At 42.2% G+C, this 15979-nt stretch overlaps 1 protein-coding gene across 1 annotated transcript in view; it reads right to left on the reverse strand.

Annotated features, from left to right (window-relative positions):
- Positions 1 to 14627, reverse strand: part of SLC26A3 (solute carrier family 26 member 3) — a 33790-nt gene extending 19163 nt beyond the window's left edge. Inside the window, exons 1-6 of the mRNA XM_087722332.1 lie at positions 14546 to 14627; positions 9360 to 9554; positions 6722 to 6861; positions 6197 to 6307; positions 3992 to 4149; positions 116 to 280 (exon numbers count right to left, since the gene is read on the reverse strand). Of these exons, the coding sequence (XP_087578458.1) occupies positions 116 to 280; positions 3992 to 4149; positions 6197 to 6307; positions 6722 to 6861; positions 9360 to 9535 (750 nt within the window). The 5' untranslated portion in view covers positions 9536 to 9554; positions 14546 to 14627. The remainder of the gene's footprint in view (positions 1 to 115; positions 281 to 3991; positions 4150 to 6196; positions 6308 to 6721; positions 6862 to 9359; positions 9555 to 14545) is intronic.
- Positions 14628 to 15979: the final 1352 nt, after the last annotated feature.

Below are 15979 nucleotides of genomic sequence, written 5' to 3' on the forward strand. Positions count from 1 at the left end.
TGAAAGATGACATTAACCTTTTTTTTAAAAAGTTTATTTTAGAATGCTTTTGTTAAAGATTTATACCCTGTATTGGTTCCTGAGAAATAAGAGTTCCGGCGTTTGCAACACTCACCCAGATGAGTCCCAGTGGCTTATTGAACGGCTCAACGGGTAGTTGTAAAATGAACTTTAGCTGGGACACGAACACATGTATGGCGGCAGCCGTAGTAAATCCGCTGATCAGTGGCTGTGATAAATAGATGGCGATGAAGCCGACGCGTAAGGTACCCAGGGCTAACTGGAAGAGGAGAAGAAGGACGTTAGGGATGGGGGGGGAAAAAAAAGAAATGTGAATCTTTTTTTTTCTTCTAATTAAAGTATTTTTATTAGTAAAAGAAAAATACATCAACCAATAACTGGTAAAAGACAATACAACATCCACTGTTTCGCTTTACATTTGACTGCGTTTTAAGACATTCCCATAATATCAAAATCCTTATAGACATCAAAGGTTAGGTATCTTCTCCCCTCCCTCCCTCTTTCCTTCCCTTGTTTCTTCTTTCCCACTCCCCTTCCTTCCCTCCCTCCTTCTCTCTTTCCCTCCTTCCTTCCCTCCTTTCTTTTCCTTTCCTCCTTTCCTTCCCCTTCCCTTTCCTCTCTTCTTCCCCCCCTCCTTCTCTCATATCTTCCCTCCCTCCTTTCCTCCTTCCCTCCTTCCTTTCTCTTCTCTTAAGTTCACATTAAGAAATGTGAATCTTGATGGTTGCGCATGAAAAACTGAAAATTAAACAATGGTCATTTATTTGAGAGAGAGCCGAGGTGGCGCAGTGGTTAGAGTGCAGCACTGCAGGCCACTTCAGCTGACTGCAGTTCTGCAGTTCGGCGGTTCAAATCTCACCGGCTCAAGGTTGACTCAGCCTTCCATCCTTCCGAGGTGGGTAAAATGAGGACCCAGATTGTTGGGGGCGATATGCTGACTCTGTAAACCGCTTAGAGAGGGCTGAAAGCCTTATGAAGCGGTATATAAGTCTAACTGCTATTGCTATTGCTATTGCTATTTTTGTTGGGATAGAAACCATCATTTTGTATCAGGGGCGAAAGACATGTAAAGGTTTAATTAAGCTGATTTATTACGGAAAGCCTATGCACTTTGAAATCTTCTTAATTAACAGTTCCTCTCTGCTTGGGATTGGATACCGGTTAATGTCCCAAATGTGCTTTTTCAGGAGGCAACTGGACTTTCTTTTGAAGACATTTTGCTTCTCATCTAAGAAGTTTCTTCAGTTCTGACTGGAGGGTGGGGAATGGAAGGATTGATATTCCTTGCAGACAGCTGGTCATTTGCATCCTTTTAGAGGGTCATTGAGGCCACTTGGAGATTTATCTGTGTCCTTAAGGTCACCTGAGTGGTGCAAATGGTTCCTGTAGTCTGCAATTTGTCCTGCTGTCTGCAAGGAATATAAATCCTTCCATTCCCCACTAACCTGTCAGAGTTGAAGAAGCTTCTTGGATGAGAAGTGAAACGTCTTCCAAAAAAACAAGAAAGTCCAGTTGTCTGCTGAAAAATCACCTTTCCAACAACCACTGAGAATCTCTACAAACACTGAGAATCTCTACAAACCACTGAGAATCTCTACAAACCACTGAGAATCTCTACAAACAATACTGGTTAATGGAATTCAAGGGGGTTGTTTGTGGCTACGTAGCGATTCTAGGCTGATCCCCTTTTGACTCCACCACCAGCTTCTGCCATTCCTTCTTCTACATCTCCGACATTTGTAGGATATTACTTAATACAGGGTTGCTATGTGAGTAATAAAAAATAATATTTAAATAGTAAATAATAATGAATTATTTTGTCTTCCCTCCTGGCTGTTTTTTTTTTTTTTTTGAAATAAAAATCAGCTTCTTTCCGAGTTCTTTTCAAAAATCAATTTCTTTCGATCCAACAGAAGGAAGGAATTTGTGGATTTTGGATACAGGTAGTCCTCAATTTACGACCGTTCCTTTCGTGAAATAATCCTGAGGATTTGGAGCAGGGGTGAAATGTTACCGGTTTGCACGGGTTCATGTGAATGATAGAGACAATTGTTGTTGGTTCCATGAACCAGTAGTAAAAAAATAGCCTCAGAGGATTGCAGCCATGCAATCATCAGAAGCCTTTTCCCCACTTTTTAAAGCATTTTCCCCCCCTGCCGTTTCGGGCAAATAGGCAGGAAAAAAATGCTTTAAAAAGTGGGGGGCGGGGGGAGGTTCCCACAATCGCACAGCACAGCTGAATCTTTTTTTTCACTTCTTAAAGTATTTTTTACTACCGGTTTTGGGGCGAACAGTTAGTAAAAAATGCTTTAAAAATTAAAAAAAAGTTGGCCACACCCACCCAGTCACATGATCCCCCCAAGCCACACCCACTAAGTCACACCCAGAGAACTGGTGGCAAAGTTTTTTTCACTTTTCACCACTGATTTGGAGATTCTTTTCATACTTCTGAACATTCCCTTAGAACTAAGGTAGAGGTGGGCATCAGCCAATTTTGGCTTCCAGGGTAGCGCAGGAGAACTTCCAGGCCCAAAATGGGGCACCGGGGGGGGGAATCGTTCCCCCCCACGCCCCATTTTGACTGGCAGAGTGCTGCAGTAGACGGATTGCTGTCCCACCCCTTGGCCACGCCCACCTGGCCACGCCCACTGAGCCAATCATTAGGGCAGAGAACCGGTTGTTAAATTATTTGTTGTTGTTTGTTTAAAATAGTATTTATTGAATTTTTCGACATTTGAAAGACAAAACACAAAACACAAAATTACACTTATAACAGCTTTTCCATGTCGGTACCAATATCTTTCGTAACAGTCCTGTTTACAAAAATTCTATCTCAATTTCCCTATCCTAAGTTATATCCTTATTTAAATTATAATAACATCCACCCACCAATCGATATCATATATTTCTTATAAATTTTATATTCTATATATTATACTTTTACCGTTTATACCTTAAAGTTTTATGTTTACTCGCAAGCCAGGAATACCAACTATTCCAAATTGGATAGTACTCGGTTTCTTCCCTCTCCTTCATTTCTATAGACAGTCTATCCATTTCTGCACGTTCATAGATTTTCCTTCTTTTTAACTGAGTCTGGAGGAATATCTGTTTGTTTCCAATTCTGTGCTAAAACGATTCTACTTGCGGTTAATATATGTAATGTTATGTATTGTAATTTTTTCTCCCCAGGTTGTTAAATTATTTGAATCTGTTGTGGCCCAGCAGGTGCCGTTGGAGCTGCCACCAGACTCCGAGAGTGAGGGGCCCTCTGAGTCGGCCCTGGAGGATGTGGAGGACCCTGGACAGGGTTCCGACTCCGAACAGGGTGCAGAGAGGCTGGTTGGCTACCAGGACCAGTGGGGAGGAGACAAGGGAGAGTGATCCAGAAACCAGCAGTGAGTTGTTCCTGGATGCACGCCATCGAAGAGCTACTAGGCGTCAGGAACAATTACGCAATTACAGGAGGTAATTGCACTCAGCTGGTGGTCATTAGGCTCCTCTCCAGACTATAAAAAGGCTACTTGTGCACACGCCCCTCTTTGCAGAAGTCAACACAGAACCGAATGTTGGAGAACTTTGTGTGAGCTTGGCAAGCTGGATTGCTGCCAATCCTTATCTGTGTTTATTGCTGCCCAAACTTGTCTGTGTTGGGTTGCTGCCAAGGACCTGTTTGTCTGTTAATTAAATGCCGTAATTTATCTCTGGCTCGGAGTATGCTTTGGTGTGGAAGGAGGGGGGGTCAGAACAGAATCCTACCACTGAACTAAAGGTTCTGCAACCTTTTCTCTGCATTGTAGTTACTACTTCCATTGAGGGCAGGACAGGAAGATCTCGTGATGGTACCTAAAAGACACACATCTGAGATACAGAGAATGACAGGACAATGTCTGGACAATGGCCCATGCTTTGGGTTAGTTTTAAATGCTAAAGAAAAAGGGAGGGATGCATTCATACAGAAAATGCTTACCTGGAAGATGCCAGCTAGGACAGTGACGGATGCGGCCGCCAGGACTCTTTCCTGGTTTAGCGATGAATTATTCATGGCTTCATTGGTATTCCCAGGCTCATCCGGGACCATGTTTATAACTGCTCCTCCTACCATCAGGCTCAGGATGGGGAAAGGTCCTGTGTGATATGATTGACTGATTGATCCGTCTATCAAACGGTCCCCATGGCTGTTCCACCACCCGACCTAGCGAAGGATTCCATCACTAAGAAAGCTATCGCAATCCTGAACAGGACAATGGACGATGGAGAGTCATTGTTGACTCAGGTAGATTTTCTCCCTGGCGATCTGTCCTTAAGGAGATCTCCCAGTGGGGGCATTCATAATCGCCACTGTAACTACCGTATTTTTCCGGTCTATAAGATGCACCGGTGTATAAGACGCACCAAGATTTTGAAGAGGTAAGTAAGAAAAAAAAGTTTTTGCCTTCCCTCGGCCCCCAGCAGCACTATGCAGGCTCCAGCAGGGCTGAGGGAAGGCAAAAAAGCCTCCGTTTTTGCGAAAAACAGGCCGTTTTTTTCCGCAAAAATGGGATGGGGAGGGTTCAGAAGGCTAGAAATGGCTGTATTCAGTGTATAAGACGCACTAACATTTCCACACTCTTTTAGTGGGGAAAAGGGTGCGTCTTATACTCCGAAAAATACGGTAACCATCTTGGTATGGTTCTCCTTTTCTGACAAGAATAGAATAGCAGAATTTGAAGGGACCTTGGAGGTCCTCTAGTCCAACCCCCTGCTTAGGCAGGAAACCCTAAACCCTATACCTACCTGAGGGCAGGACAAGAAGCAATGGGTGGAAACTAGTCAAGGAGAGAAGCAACTTAGAACTAAGGAGAAATTTCCTGACAGTTAGAACAATTAATCAGCGGAACTGCTTGCCTCCAGAAGTTGTGAATGCTCCAACACTGGGCATTTAAAAAAAGATGTTGGACAACCATTTGTCTGAAGTGGTGAAGGGTTTCCTGCCTAGGCAGGGGGTTGGAATAGAAGACCTCCAAGGTCCCTTCTGACTCTTGTTATTCTATTCTATTTCAGACACATCGTTATCCAATCTCGTCTTAAAAACTTCCAGTGTTGGAGAATTCACAACTTCTGGAGGCAAGTCGTTCCACTGATGAATTGTTCTAACTGTCCGGAAATTTCTCCTGACAGTTCTAAGTTGCTTCTCTCCTTGATTAGTTTCCACCCATTGCTTCTTGTTCTGCCCTCAGGTGCCTTGGAGAATAGTTTGACTCCCTCTTCTTTGTGGCAACCCCTGAGATATTGGAAGACTGCTATCATGTCTCCCCTAGTCCTTCTTTTCATTAAACTAGACATACCCAGTTCTTCATATGTTTTAGCCTCCAGTCCCCTAATCCTCTTTATTACTCTTCTCTGCACTCTTTCTAGAGTCTCCACATCTTTTTTACATCGTGGCGACCAAAACTGAATGCAGGATTCCAAGTGTGGCCTTACCAAGGTCTTATAAAGTGGTATTAACCCTTCACGTGATCTTGATTCTATCCCTCTGTTGATGCAGCCTAGAACTGTGTTGGCTTTTTTGGCAGCTGCTGCACACGGCTGGCTCATATTTAAACGGTTGTCCACTAGGACTCCAAGATCCCTCTCACAGTTACTACTATTGAGCGAGGTACCACCTATACTGTACCTGTGCATTTCGTTTTTCTTGCTTAAATGTAGAACCTTTGAATTTCATTTTATTAGATAGTGCCCAATGTTCAAGTTTATCAAGATCCTTCTGTATCTTAAGCCTGTCTTCCGGAGTGTTGGCTGTTCCTGCCAGCTTAGTGTCATCTGCAAATTTGATGAGTTCCCCATTTATCCCCTCGTCCAAATCATTAATGAAGATGTTGAGACATTTGATCGAGACATAATATTGTTCTGCGCAGGCACATCGATATTTGATAGAATTTTGGGTCCTTCTCATGCTTGATAATCCCTCACAGTCATAAAAATCACCCTACGCCACATATTTCTGCCGCCTGCCTTGTATGTGATCATGTCACAAAGGTTTGTGCTACACCCCGAGATCATATTTTTATGGTTCTTCTTGGCTGCACTTGATCACAAACTATGTAATTTGAGGGTCGGTTTGGTGGTGCGTGTTATAATGTGAGGCTAATTAAAGACTTCGCCCCAAGTTCAATGAGGATTTAGTTCAACTTACCGACGGATATATGTCTGGAGGTGCCAAAGAAGAAATATACAACCACAGGAAAGAAGGCTGCGTAGAGTCCATAACTTGGAGGGACATTTGCCAATAAAGCAAATGCTAGGCCTTCAAGAAAAGAGAAAATAATAATAATAATAATAATAATAATAATAATAATAATAATAATAATGTGAGTGAAAAAGTACAGATAGTCCTTGACTTATAACCATTGGCTTAACGGCCGTCCGAAGTTAATACGGCACTGAAAAAAAGGGACACGGCCTTCTTGACAAGCAAAGCCAATGGGGAAGCCAGATTCACATAACGACAGTATTACTGACTTAACCACAACAGGGATTCACTTAACAACGGTGGCAAGAAAGGTCGCAGAATGGGACGAAGCTCACTTTCTCTTGGTTAGCAAGAGAAATGTTGGGGGGAGGGTTGTCATTCGTGGCTGTAACTTGAGGTGCTGAGGACAGCATTTCTTGCGGGGGAAAAAACCCTCCACATTTATTAGCCAGAACTTAAAACAGCTACCTTGTAAAACGGCGACCAGCCCTGTGCTGATTCCCGAAACGATGTCGCTAAGAAGCCAATTCTTGATCTGATACGCGGGTAACCAGGAAGCCACAGGGAACAAATGAAGGGCGGCGCTTTTGACTCTCTGAGGGGTACACCTGAAAAGACAACCGTTCAAATACGGACATTTTTCACAGAAACAACGTTATATCGAAGAGAGAATCCTAGAATCCTTCAAATATTTCTACTGCTAATAGGGGCTATGCTAGCTGAGGCCGTTGCAACTGTGTTGAGGGAGGGGACGGATTTTAGATTAGAAGACTGGAGGCTAAACCGTACGACGAACGGTTGCAAGAAGTAGGTATGTCTAGTCCAGTGATGGCGAACCTTTTCGGCACCCAGTGCCCAAACCAGAATGAGCATGCATTTGTGGGCATGTGTGTGCGCCGGAAACATGAAGACCAGCTGGCCGGTGCATGCATCCCTGTTTTTTGGCTGAAATAGCCCCCAAAACACCTGAAAACAGCCCAGAAAAGGACCAAAATGGTCTAAAATGTAACACTATTGTCTGTACTGTTTGCTGTTTATTGCAAGGAGGCAAATTGCTGGGAGGCAGAGGAAGATCCCCCCCCCTGTTTTCCTCCCCAAAAGCTAGGTGCGTCTTATATTCCGAAAAAAAAAACCAGTAGTATATAAGTCTAAGTGCTATTGCTAAGATACTAGGTGAGAAATTATATTTTTGCTCTTCAGACGAAAATCAACCGAAGAGAAGAAGGCCATTGGGATTGTCCCTTTCTTGTCAGCACCCCGATGTTGTCTACGCAAAACCCATTGTTGTTTGATTGCAATAAAATGATCGTCCACCATTAACCGATCTCCCGATCAGTCAGTTAATCCACTGGACTGAATTTTACCCCTCTGATGGAACCTATCCACTATCCACGCTGTCTGATTTGGAACAATATCTGGGTTACAAATTAATCGGCCCCATTTTAAGCTATAATATTGTACTCAGCAGCCACCCACCTGGATTCAATGTTCTGTTCCTAACACAAAGATTGCTTTGTTGGACTCTGATGTGTGGTGTGAATCTAGGCGTTGTCGTCTGTGGGTTATTTCTGTATCTTTTGTGCTAAGTCAGATAGCTCTATTGTGGTCAGTAAGCCCAAATGGAAACAATGGTTTATGACCATGGATGAATCAGGTCAAGGAATATCTTCACCCAGGTTTCCACCATATAATTGCACCAACCTGATTTGCAAACCTGACAATGATGAATAGAATAGAATAGAATAGGAGAAATCAGAATAGAATTGAACAGGAGAAATCAGAATAGAATAGAATAAAAGAAATCAGAATAGAATAGAATAAAATAGGAGAAATCAGAATAGAATAGAATAGATAAAAGAAATCAGAATAGAATAGATAGGAGAAATCAGAATAGAATAGAATAGAACAGGAGAAATCAGAAAAGAATAGAATAGGAGAAATCAGAATAGACTAGAATAGATAAAAGAAATCAGAATAGAATAGATAGGAGAAATCAGAATAGAATAGAATAGAATAGAACAGGAGAAATCAGAATAGAATAGAATAGAATAGAATAGAATAGAATAAAATAGAAGAAATCAGAGTAGAATAGAATAGGAGAAATCAGAATAGAATAGAATAGATAGGAGAAATCAGAATAGAATAGAATAGAATAGAATAGATAAAAGAAATCAGAATAGAATAGAACAGGAGAAATCAGAAAAGAATAGAATAGGAGAAATCAGAATAGGAAAGAATAGAATAGAACAAGAGAAATCAGAATAGAATAGAATAAAAGAAATCAGAATAGAATAGAATAAAATAGAAGAAATCAGAGTAGAATAGAATAGAATAGATAGGAGAAATCAGAATAGAATAGAATAGATAAAAGAAATCAGAATAGAATAGATAGGAGAAATCAGAATAGAATAGAATAGAATAGAACAGGAGAAATCATAAAAGAGTAGAATAGAATAGGAGAAATCAGAATAGAATAGGAAAGAATAGAATAGGAGAAATCAGAATAGAATAGAATAGAATAGAATTCTTTATTGGCCAAGTAGGATTGGACACACAAGGAATTTGTCTTTGGTGCAGATGCTCTCCGTGTACATAAGGAGAATAAAATACACTCATCAAGAATAAAAAGATACAACCCTTAGTGATAGTCAAGGTTACTAATAGGCTATCAAATCACGCTAGGAAACAAATAAAAACAATATAAATTGTAAACATACAAGCAACATGGCTATAGTCATAAGTGGGGAGAGAGAGATACTAGCAAGGAAGAGAAGACTAATAGTAATACAGCCTTAGTAAATTATTTGACAGTGTTGAGGGGATTATTCGTTTAGCAGAGTGATGGCATTCAGGGGAACAACTGTCCTTGTGTCTAGTTGTCTTGGTATGCAGTGCCCTATAGTGTCATTTTGAGGATAGGAGTTGAAACAATTTACACCCAGGATGTTGAGGGGTCTGTAGATATTTTCACAGCCCTCTTTTTGACTCGTGCAGCGTGCAGGTCCTCGATGGAAGGCAGGTTGGTAGCCATTGTTTTTTTTCTGCAGTTCTGATTATCCGTTGAAGTCTGTCTCTGCCTTGTACGTTAGAAAAGCAAGCCACTTACCTAAAGCATAATCTGAGATGATCCACCATGGTTTTATGGTGCCTGTGGACCTTCTGATGCTCTTCGTCAAACGATAGATTGGAATAAACCGGTCCGGCCACCACGTATTGGCTACTGGCAGGTTCCACCATTTCTCCGGCAAACGGTGCCTTCGGGTAGCCGTTTGAGTCCTTCATCTTTTTAATCACCCGAAGCCTTGAGAATAAATAACAGGGTGTACTTTAAAACATAACTTAACTATCCTGAAGCCCACAGTTGAGTGAAGCCCTAATTAAGTATTCCCACCTTTGAAGATCAAACAGAATAGGAATATAATATTGAAAATAGAGGGTTTTATTCCCCTGGGATGACCTCCTCTTCTTCTTCTTCCTCCTCCTCCTCCTCCTCCTCCTCCTCCTCCTCCTCCTCCTCCTCCTCCTCCTCCTCCTCCTCCTCCTCCTCCTCCTCTATCATTTTCACACTTTTTGGGCAAGGAAAAACAAAACACTCTATCCCTATCACCAACCACCGCCACAATTTTGACAAAAGAGTTAAACTATAAGGCAGCTCTCTGGCTCTCTCCCAGGTCGATGGTTTCAAAGATTAGGACGATCAAGGTCCTTTTTTGTGTGCCTCCAGTTGTAATGGTGAGAAAAGGGAAAGGTTTGTTGCTTTCAAAAAAAAAAACCACACACAAAAAATAAAATAAATAAAAACCAGGCAGGTCCACTTCATTTGAGCCCGTTCTTTCATCCTGAAGGTTTGGAGCAGAGCCAGACTTACAAAGGGTTGCATTGTTCTTTACACTTGAGAAAATTGTGGAACCCGAGACCAGGTTTGTGGGTTTGGGATTTATATGTATGTTTATAGTAACAATGAAGCAGAGATTCATTTCCTTTTAGTGTTCTCTGTAAATTGAGCATCTCAAAACATGAGAAAGCAGCTTGTTTCTTGTTTCTTGTTTCTTGTTTTTCTTCTTCTTCTTCTTCTTCTTCTTCTTCTTCTTCTTCTTCTTCTTCTTCTTCTTCTTCTTCTTCTTCTTCTTCCTCTTCCTCTTCCTCTTCCTCTTCTTCTTCTTCCTCCTCCTCCTCCTCTTCTCCTTCTCCTCCTCCTCCTCCTCTCCTTCTTCTTCCTCTTCCTCTTCTCTTCCTCCTCCTCTTCCTCCTCCTCTTCTCCTTTTCCTCCTCCTTCTCCTCTTCTTCTCCTCCTCCTCTCTCCACTTCTTCTTCTTCTCCTCCTCTTCTCCTGCTCCTGCTCCTCCTTCCTTCTTCTCTTCCTCCTCCTTCTCTTCTCCTCTTCCTCCTCCTCTTTTTCTTCACCTCCTTCATCTCCTTTTCCTCCTCCTCCTCCTTCTCCTTCTCCCCTCCTCCCTGTCCCTGTCCTCCTCCTCCTCTTTTTCTTCTTCTTCCTCCTCATCCTCCTTGTCCTTGTCCTCGTCCTCCTCCTCCTCCTCTTCTCCTCCTTCTGCTCCTCCTTCCTTCTTCTCTTCCTTCTCCTCCTCCTCTTCTCCTCTTCCTCCTCTTCTTTTCTTCACCTCCATCTCCTTTTTCTCTTCCTCCTCCTCCTTCTTCTCCCTTCCTCCCCGTCCCTGTCCTCCTCCTCCTCTTTTTCTTCTTCTTCCTCCTCCTTCTCCTCCTCTTCTCCTTCTCCGTCTCCTCCTCCTTCTTCTTCTTCCATATCCATCATCAGGCAATGGTGATCATGTTGGCGATCATGTTTTGCTATGCTGGACAAATAGTTCTTTTGATTCAAATAGGGCTATTGTATCTGGACTGCTGAAGCCTTAAAATTAGCAGCAAAGAAAAGACTTTTTATCTATACAATTTGGGATGAAGACCCTTGGAAGGGTCTTATTTTTTAAAGACTGCTTTATTATTGTTCTAGACAGCTTAACAAAATGAAGAAGCTTTTAGAAATAAATGCTTGATCTGAAGAGGCCCAGTGCTATTGTATCTTCTTTTAAATAGCAGAGAATAACTATAGTTCCAGAAAGCACATCAATTTTAACAGCGTCTGTACAAGTATAGTCTGAAATGTAACACTACAAACAGTGTACATCATCTGTACTGTTTGCTGTTTGCTGCAAGGAGGCAAATTGCTGGGAGGCAGAGGGAGATATTTCCCCCTTGTTTTCCTCCCCCAAAGCTAGGTGCGTCTTATACTCCAAAAAAAAACAGTAGTATATAAGTCTAAGTGCTATTGCTATTGCTAAGATACTAGGTGAGAAGTTACATTTTTGCTCTTAAGACGAAAATGAACCAAAGAGAAGAAGGCCATTGGGATTGTCCCTTTCTTGTTCAGTGTCCTGTTGTTGTCCACCAAAAACCCATTGTTGTTTAATTGCAATAAAATGATCATCCACCATTAACTGATCACTCGATCAGTCAGTTAATCGGTTCACCGACAAAACCGCGCTCGACTGAACCGCGCCCGACTAAACCACATCGCTGACGTCATCAAAAGGGCGACAACAGCACGGAGACAGAAGCACGCTGTAAACCCTAAATCTAAAATTAACCCCTAAACCTAACCCCCCTAAACCTAATCCTAAACCTAACCCTAAACCTAACCCTTAACCTAACCCTAAACCTAACCCTAAACCTAACCCTAACCCTTAACCTAATCCTAAACCTAACCCTAACCCCAACTCTTAACCTAACCCTAAACCTAACCCTAAACCTAACCCTAACCCTAACCTAACCCTTACCTTAAGTTGAATGACTTGCTTTTAAAGCGCTATTTAAAGCGCCCTTCTTTCTCCGCGCTGGCTGTTGTCATCCTGTTGATGACATCAGTGACACGGTTTAGTTGAGCGCGGTTTAGTTGAGCGCGGTTTAGTCGAGCGCGGTTTTGACGGGTCACGCAGTTAATCCACGCAAGAGCAGACAGAAACAGTGTTTTTAGACTTATTTAATGAAGCACTTATAGAAGCAAAGTTACCAAAATCATGGAGGGAAGCATATGTAACATTGATACCCAAAGACGATTCGGTCCACCAACAAATAAAAAATTACAGAACAATTTCTTTACTAAACGCAGATTATAAAATCTTTACATCAATAATGGCAGAGCGAATTTAAAAAAAAAAAATTAAATGAAATTATCCACACAGATCAAAACGGCTTCTTACCAAAACGTCAATTAAAAAACGATATGAGGATAATTATAAATACACTAGAATATTATGAAAAGAATCTGGGAAAACAAGTTGCACCGGTCTTCTTAGACGCCCAGAAGGCCTTTGATAACTTGGGTTGGCATTTCATAACCACACAGTTAAAAATGATGAGATTTGGAGAAAAAAATTATTAAAATGATAGAATTGATTTATTTGGCCAGGACAGCAAAAATAATAATAAATAGCGACACTACAGAAGAAGTTATGGAAAGGAGTGAGACAGGGTTGTCCATTATCACCTTTATTATTTATGCTATCACTGGAAGTGCTACTAACAGATATTAGAAACAATCAAGAAATAACGGGATTAAAAATTTTAGAGATGTCTTCGGACAGCGCTGGCTCATCGGCTTTGAAACAGAGATGAGCACCGCCCCCTAAAGTTGGGAATGACTAGCACGCATATGCGAGGGGAATTTTTACTTTTACCAATCGGCAACTGAGGAGAAATTTCCTGGTAGGGAGAACAATGGAATAGCTTGACTCCTGGAGTCATGGGTGCTCCTTCGCTGGGGGTTTCCAAGACAAAATTGGACAACCACTTGTTTGGGATGCCTTATAAGAATGCCGGCCTTGGGCAGGAGATTGATTCTGAAGACCTCCAAGGTTCCTTTCCTGTCCTATGATTCTTCGTTTCTCCAGGAATCACCACAGATGGACCACGCGTCTTCAGTAAGCCTTCCAGCACAGCTTCAGCCTAACCAAGGTTGAAAGGCCAGTTGACCACGTCCATGAGGAGCTACAAATCCAAGGGTTCCTCAGAGCATTTGGTGCCTTCTAGATTTATTCAAAATATCCATTTCCCTTAGACTTCTGGTTCTTTGAAAGGTTTTGCTGCTATACAGAACATCTCTACAGGAATCAGCGTTGGTCCCATGATGTTCCATAATATTTACAAAAGATATATATATATATTTAAATACGAAGAATATAACTTCTAAGTTTGTGGTTGTGTAGAAACAAAAAGAGATGTGAAAAGATTGTGTAGATCTCCTTGAGTTCCCGATAGAAATAGCAATAGCAGTTAGACTTATATACCGCTTCATAGGGCTTTCAGGCCTCTCTAAGCGGTTTACAGAGTCAACATATCGCCCCCAACAGTCTGGGTGCTCATTTTACCCACCTCGGAAGGATGGAAGGCTGAGTCAACCCTGAGCCGGTGAGATTTGAACCGCTGAACTGCAGATAACAGTAGCCGAAGTAGCCTGCAGTACTGCACTCTACCCACTGCGCCACCTCGGCTCAAAGAGAATTCTAAATATAGATAACTAGCTGATAAACCAGGCATTAACCGGGTATTTATAGCTGTCGAAGCGCGTGTCTGACAAGGAGCCATTGAGAGGGGCTTTTCTTCCCCCTACTCCCATGCCCATCATCCCTGCGCCCTCCCTTCCCCCTTCCATGCGCTCCTCTTTCCCGCCCTGTCTACAATCCTGGCACTTTGCCCCCAATTCATCAGGTGCTTCCCCATTGATCCACTGGATGGCGGATGTCACGGCTGGCTTTCCAGAGCAAGCTGCGAAGGAACCGATATCACAAACAATCTAGGATGCTGCACTCACTCTCCTTAACGGCCCTGGCTCTCTCTTCCCCCCCCCCATGACATCACAAATAATTGCCACTCTCGCTCTCCTGAATAGGCCAGGCATTCCAGAGTTATACTGGAACACACACACACAGACACATCCATATCCACACCCCATGGGTGTGTTTCCAAAGGGTAAGTTATCTGTGTACCAAGTTTGGTTAAAATTGCTCGAGGCGGTCCAGAGTTATGCTAGAATATACATACATAGCAGGCTTTTTTATATATAAGAAAAGAAAAAAAGAAAAGAAAGAAAGAAACAAGAAGAAGATTAGATAAGAAACAAAGAAAAGAAAAGAAGAGAAGAAGATAGAATAGACAGAAGAAGAAAGAAGAAGGAAGAAGAAAGAAAATAGATATATAGATAACAATAGTATCCTATCTATATCTTACTATAGGCTCTTTATAGTTATACAGTTCTATGTAAACAGATCTCTTTCTTACCCTGGAAGAGTCCTCAGCGGAACAGAAGAGGCATTTAGTTAGAGATTTTGTCCCCCAGCGGAGAAAGACAGAAGCAACTCAAGATATGACTCTGTCCATCTAAACGCCTCCCTTTATATAGCTGCCGAAAACACAATATGTACAGCTTTAATAGTTAACTTCCATTAACTTTTACGGGCCATGAAGATTTCATGATGGCCTTGACCATTGAGCCTGTGATCAATAAGGATGATAAGGATGGTTCCCTCAAGTTCCTTTCAGGATTGCTTAACACCTTAAGGTGAATTGCAAGATTGGTTTGCACAGGTTCACCTCGAAACCTGGGGTGAAGAAGAGCAGGAAGGCAGAGAGGGAGGTGTAACATTGGTGCACACCAACCTACAGAAGATCGAGGGAGGAGGAAGAAGAACGACGCTTACTTGGCCAAGATCAAGAGGTTCTTGATCTAAAGATAGAGAGGGAAAGACTCCTGGGATTCCATGGACATGGACATATTGATGAGGTTTTCTTGGAAATAATGTGTAAGTGTGGACACCATCAAAGCTGATGCCAGTCAGACAACTCACAGAAGCAGTGGAAGTTGAAGAGAGACCTGGTCAATAGAACCACCAAAACATGGACATGACTGAAGGGATGTCATCATCATCATCATTGTCTTGTTGTTGCTGTTGTTGTTGTTGTTGTTTTATTGGGTGGTTTTCAGAGGTGGGTTCCTACCAGTTCGCACCTATTCGGTAGAACCGGTTCGTCAAATCTACCGAACCGGTTAGAAGAGGTTCCACCAGTGGACCCGGAAAGCAGGCCACATCTACAGAAGAGGTTCCAAAATTTTTTGAAACCCACCCCTGGTCCTTGGATATGATTATTCTACACTATCATGCTCCTATTTATAAAACCCAGTGCCTCTGTGGAAGGTAAGGATGACTACTGCGTTTGTGGTGCAATCAGAACATTGCGTGTGTTGAAGTTGTTTTAACGCAAACCAAAGATGCCTTTTAAAAAACAAGTTTACATCATATTCTTATGCATGCCGGTGCTGTGTGGGAGGTAATTTAAGGTGGTTCTGACAAGTGCCGTCGGCATCTTCATATCCGGTCACATGGGCGGCAAGCCACTCCCATCCGGTCACATGGGCAGCAAGCCACTCCCACAAAGGAGGCCACATCCACGGAGTAGGTTCGAACAATTTTTGAACCCCACCACTGGTGGTTTTCTATCTTCAAGGGTCCTTGATGCTCTCCGAAGTCGTTTGTTTATTTGAAGACATTTCATTACTGAAACTAAGCAATCCCCATCATATTATCTATCTCTGGTGTCATTTCAAAGATTAAAAAAGCTGAATAACCAAGGGTGGGGGAGGGAAAACCCCTAGCAATTCTGTGTCTGAAACTACTATGAGTAGGAGTTCCTTAAGAACTAAGATATTTATTATCA

The sequence above is a fragment of the Thamnophis sirtalis genome, unplaced genomic scaffold (genome assembly GCF_051295495.1).
Source record: "Thamnophis sirtalis isolate CommonGarterSnake01/CBP01778 unplaced genomic scaffold, rThaSir2_p1.2 scaffold_9, whole genome shotgun sequence".
Lineage (NCBI taxonomy): Eukaryota > Metazoa > Chordata > Lepidosauria > Squamata > Natricidae > Thamnophis > Thamnophis sirtalis.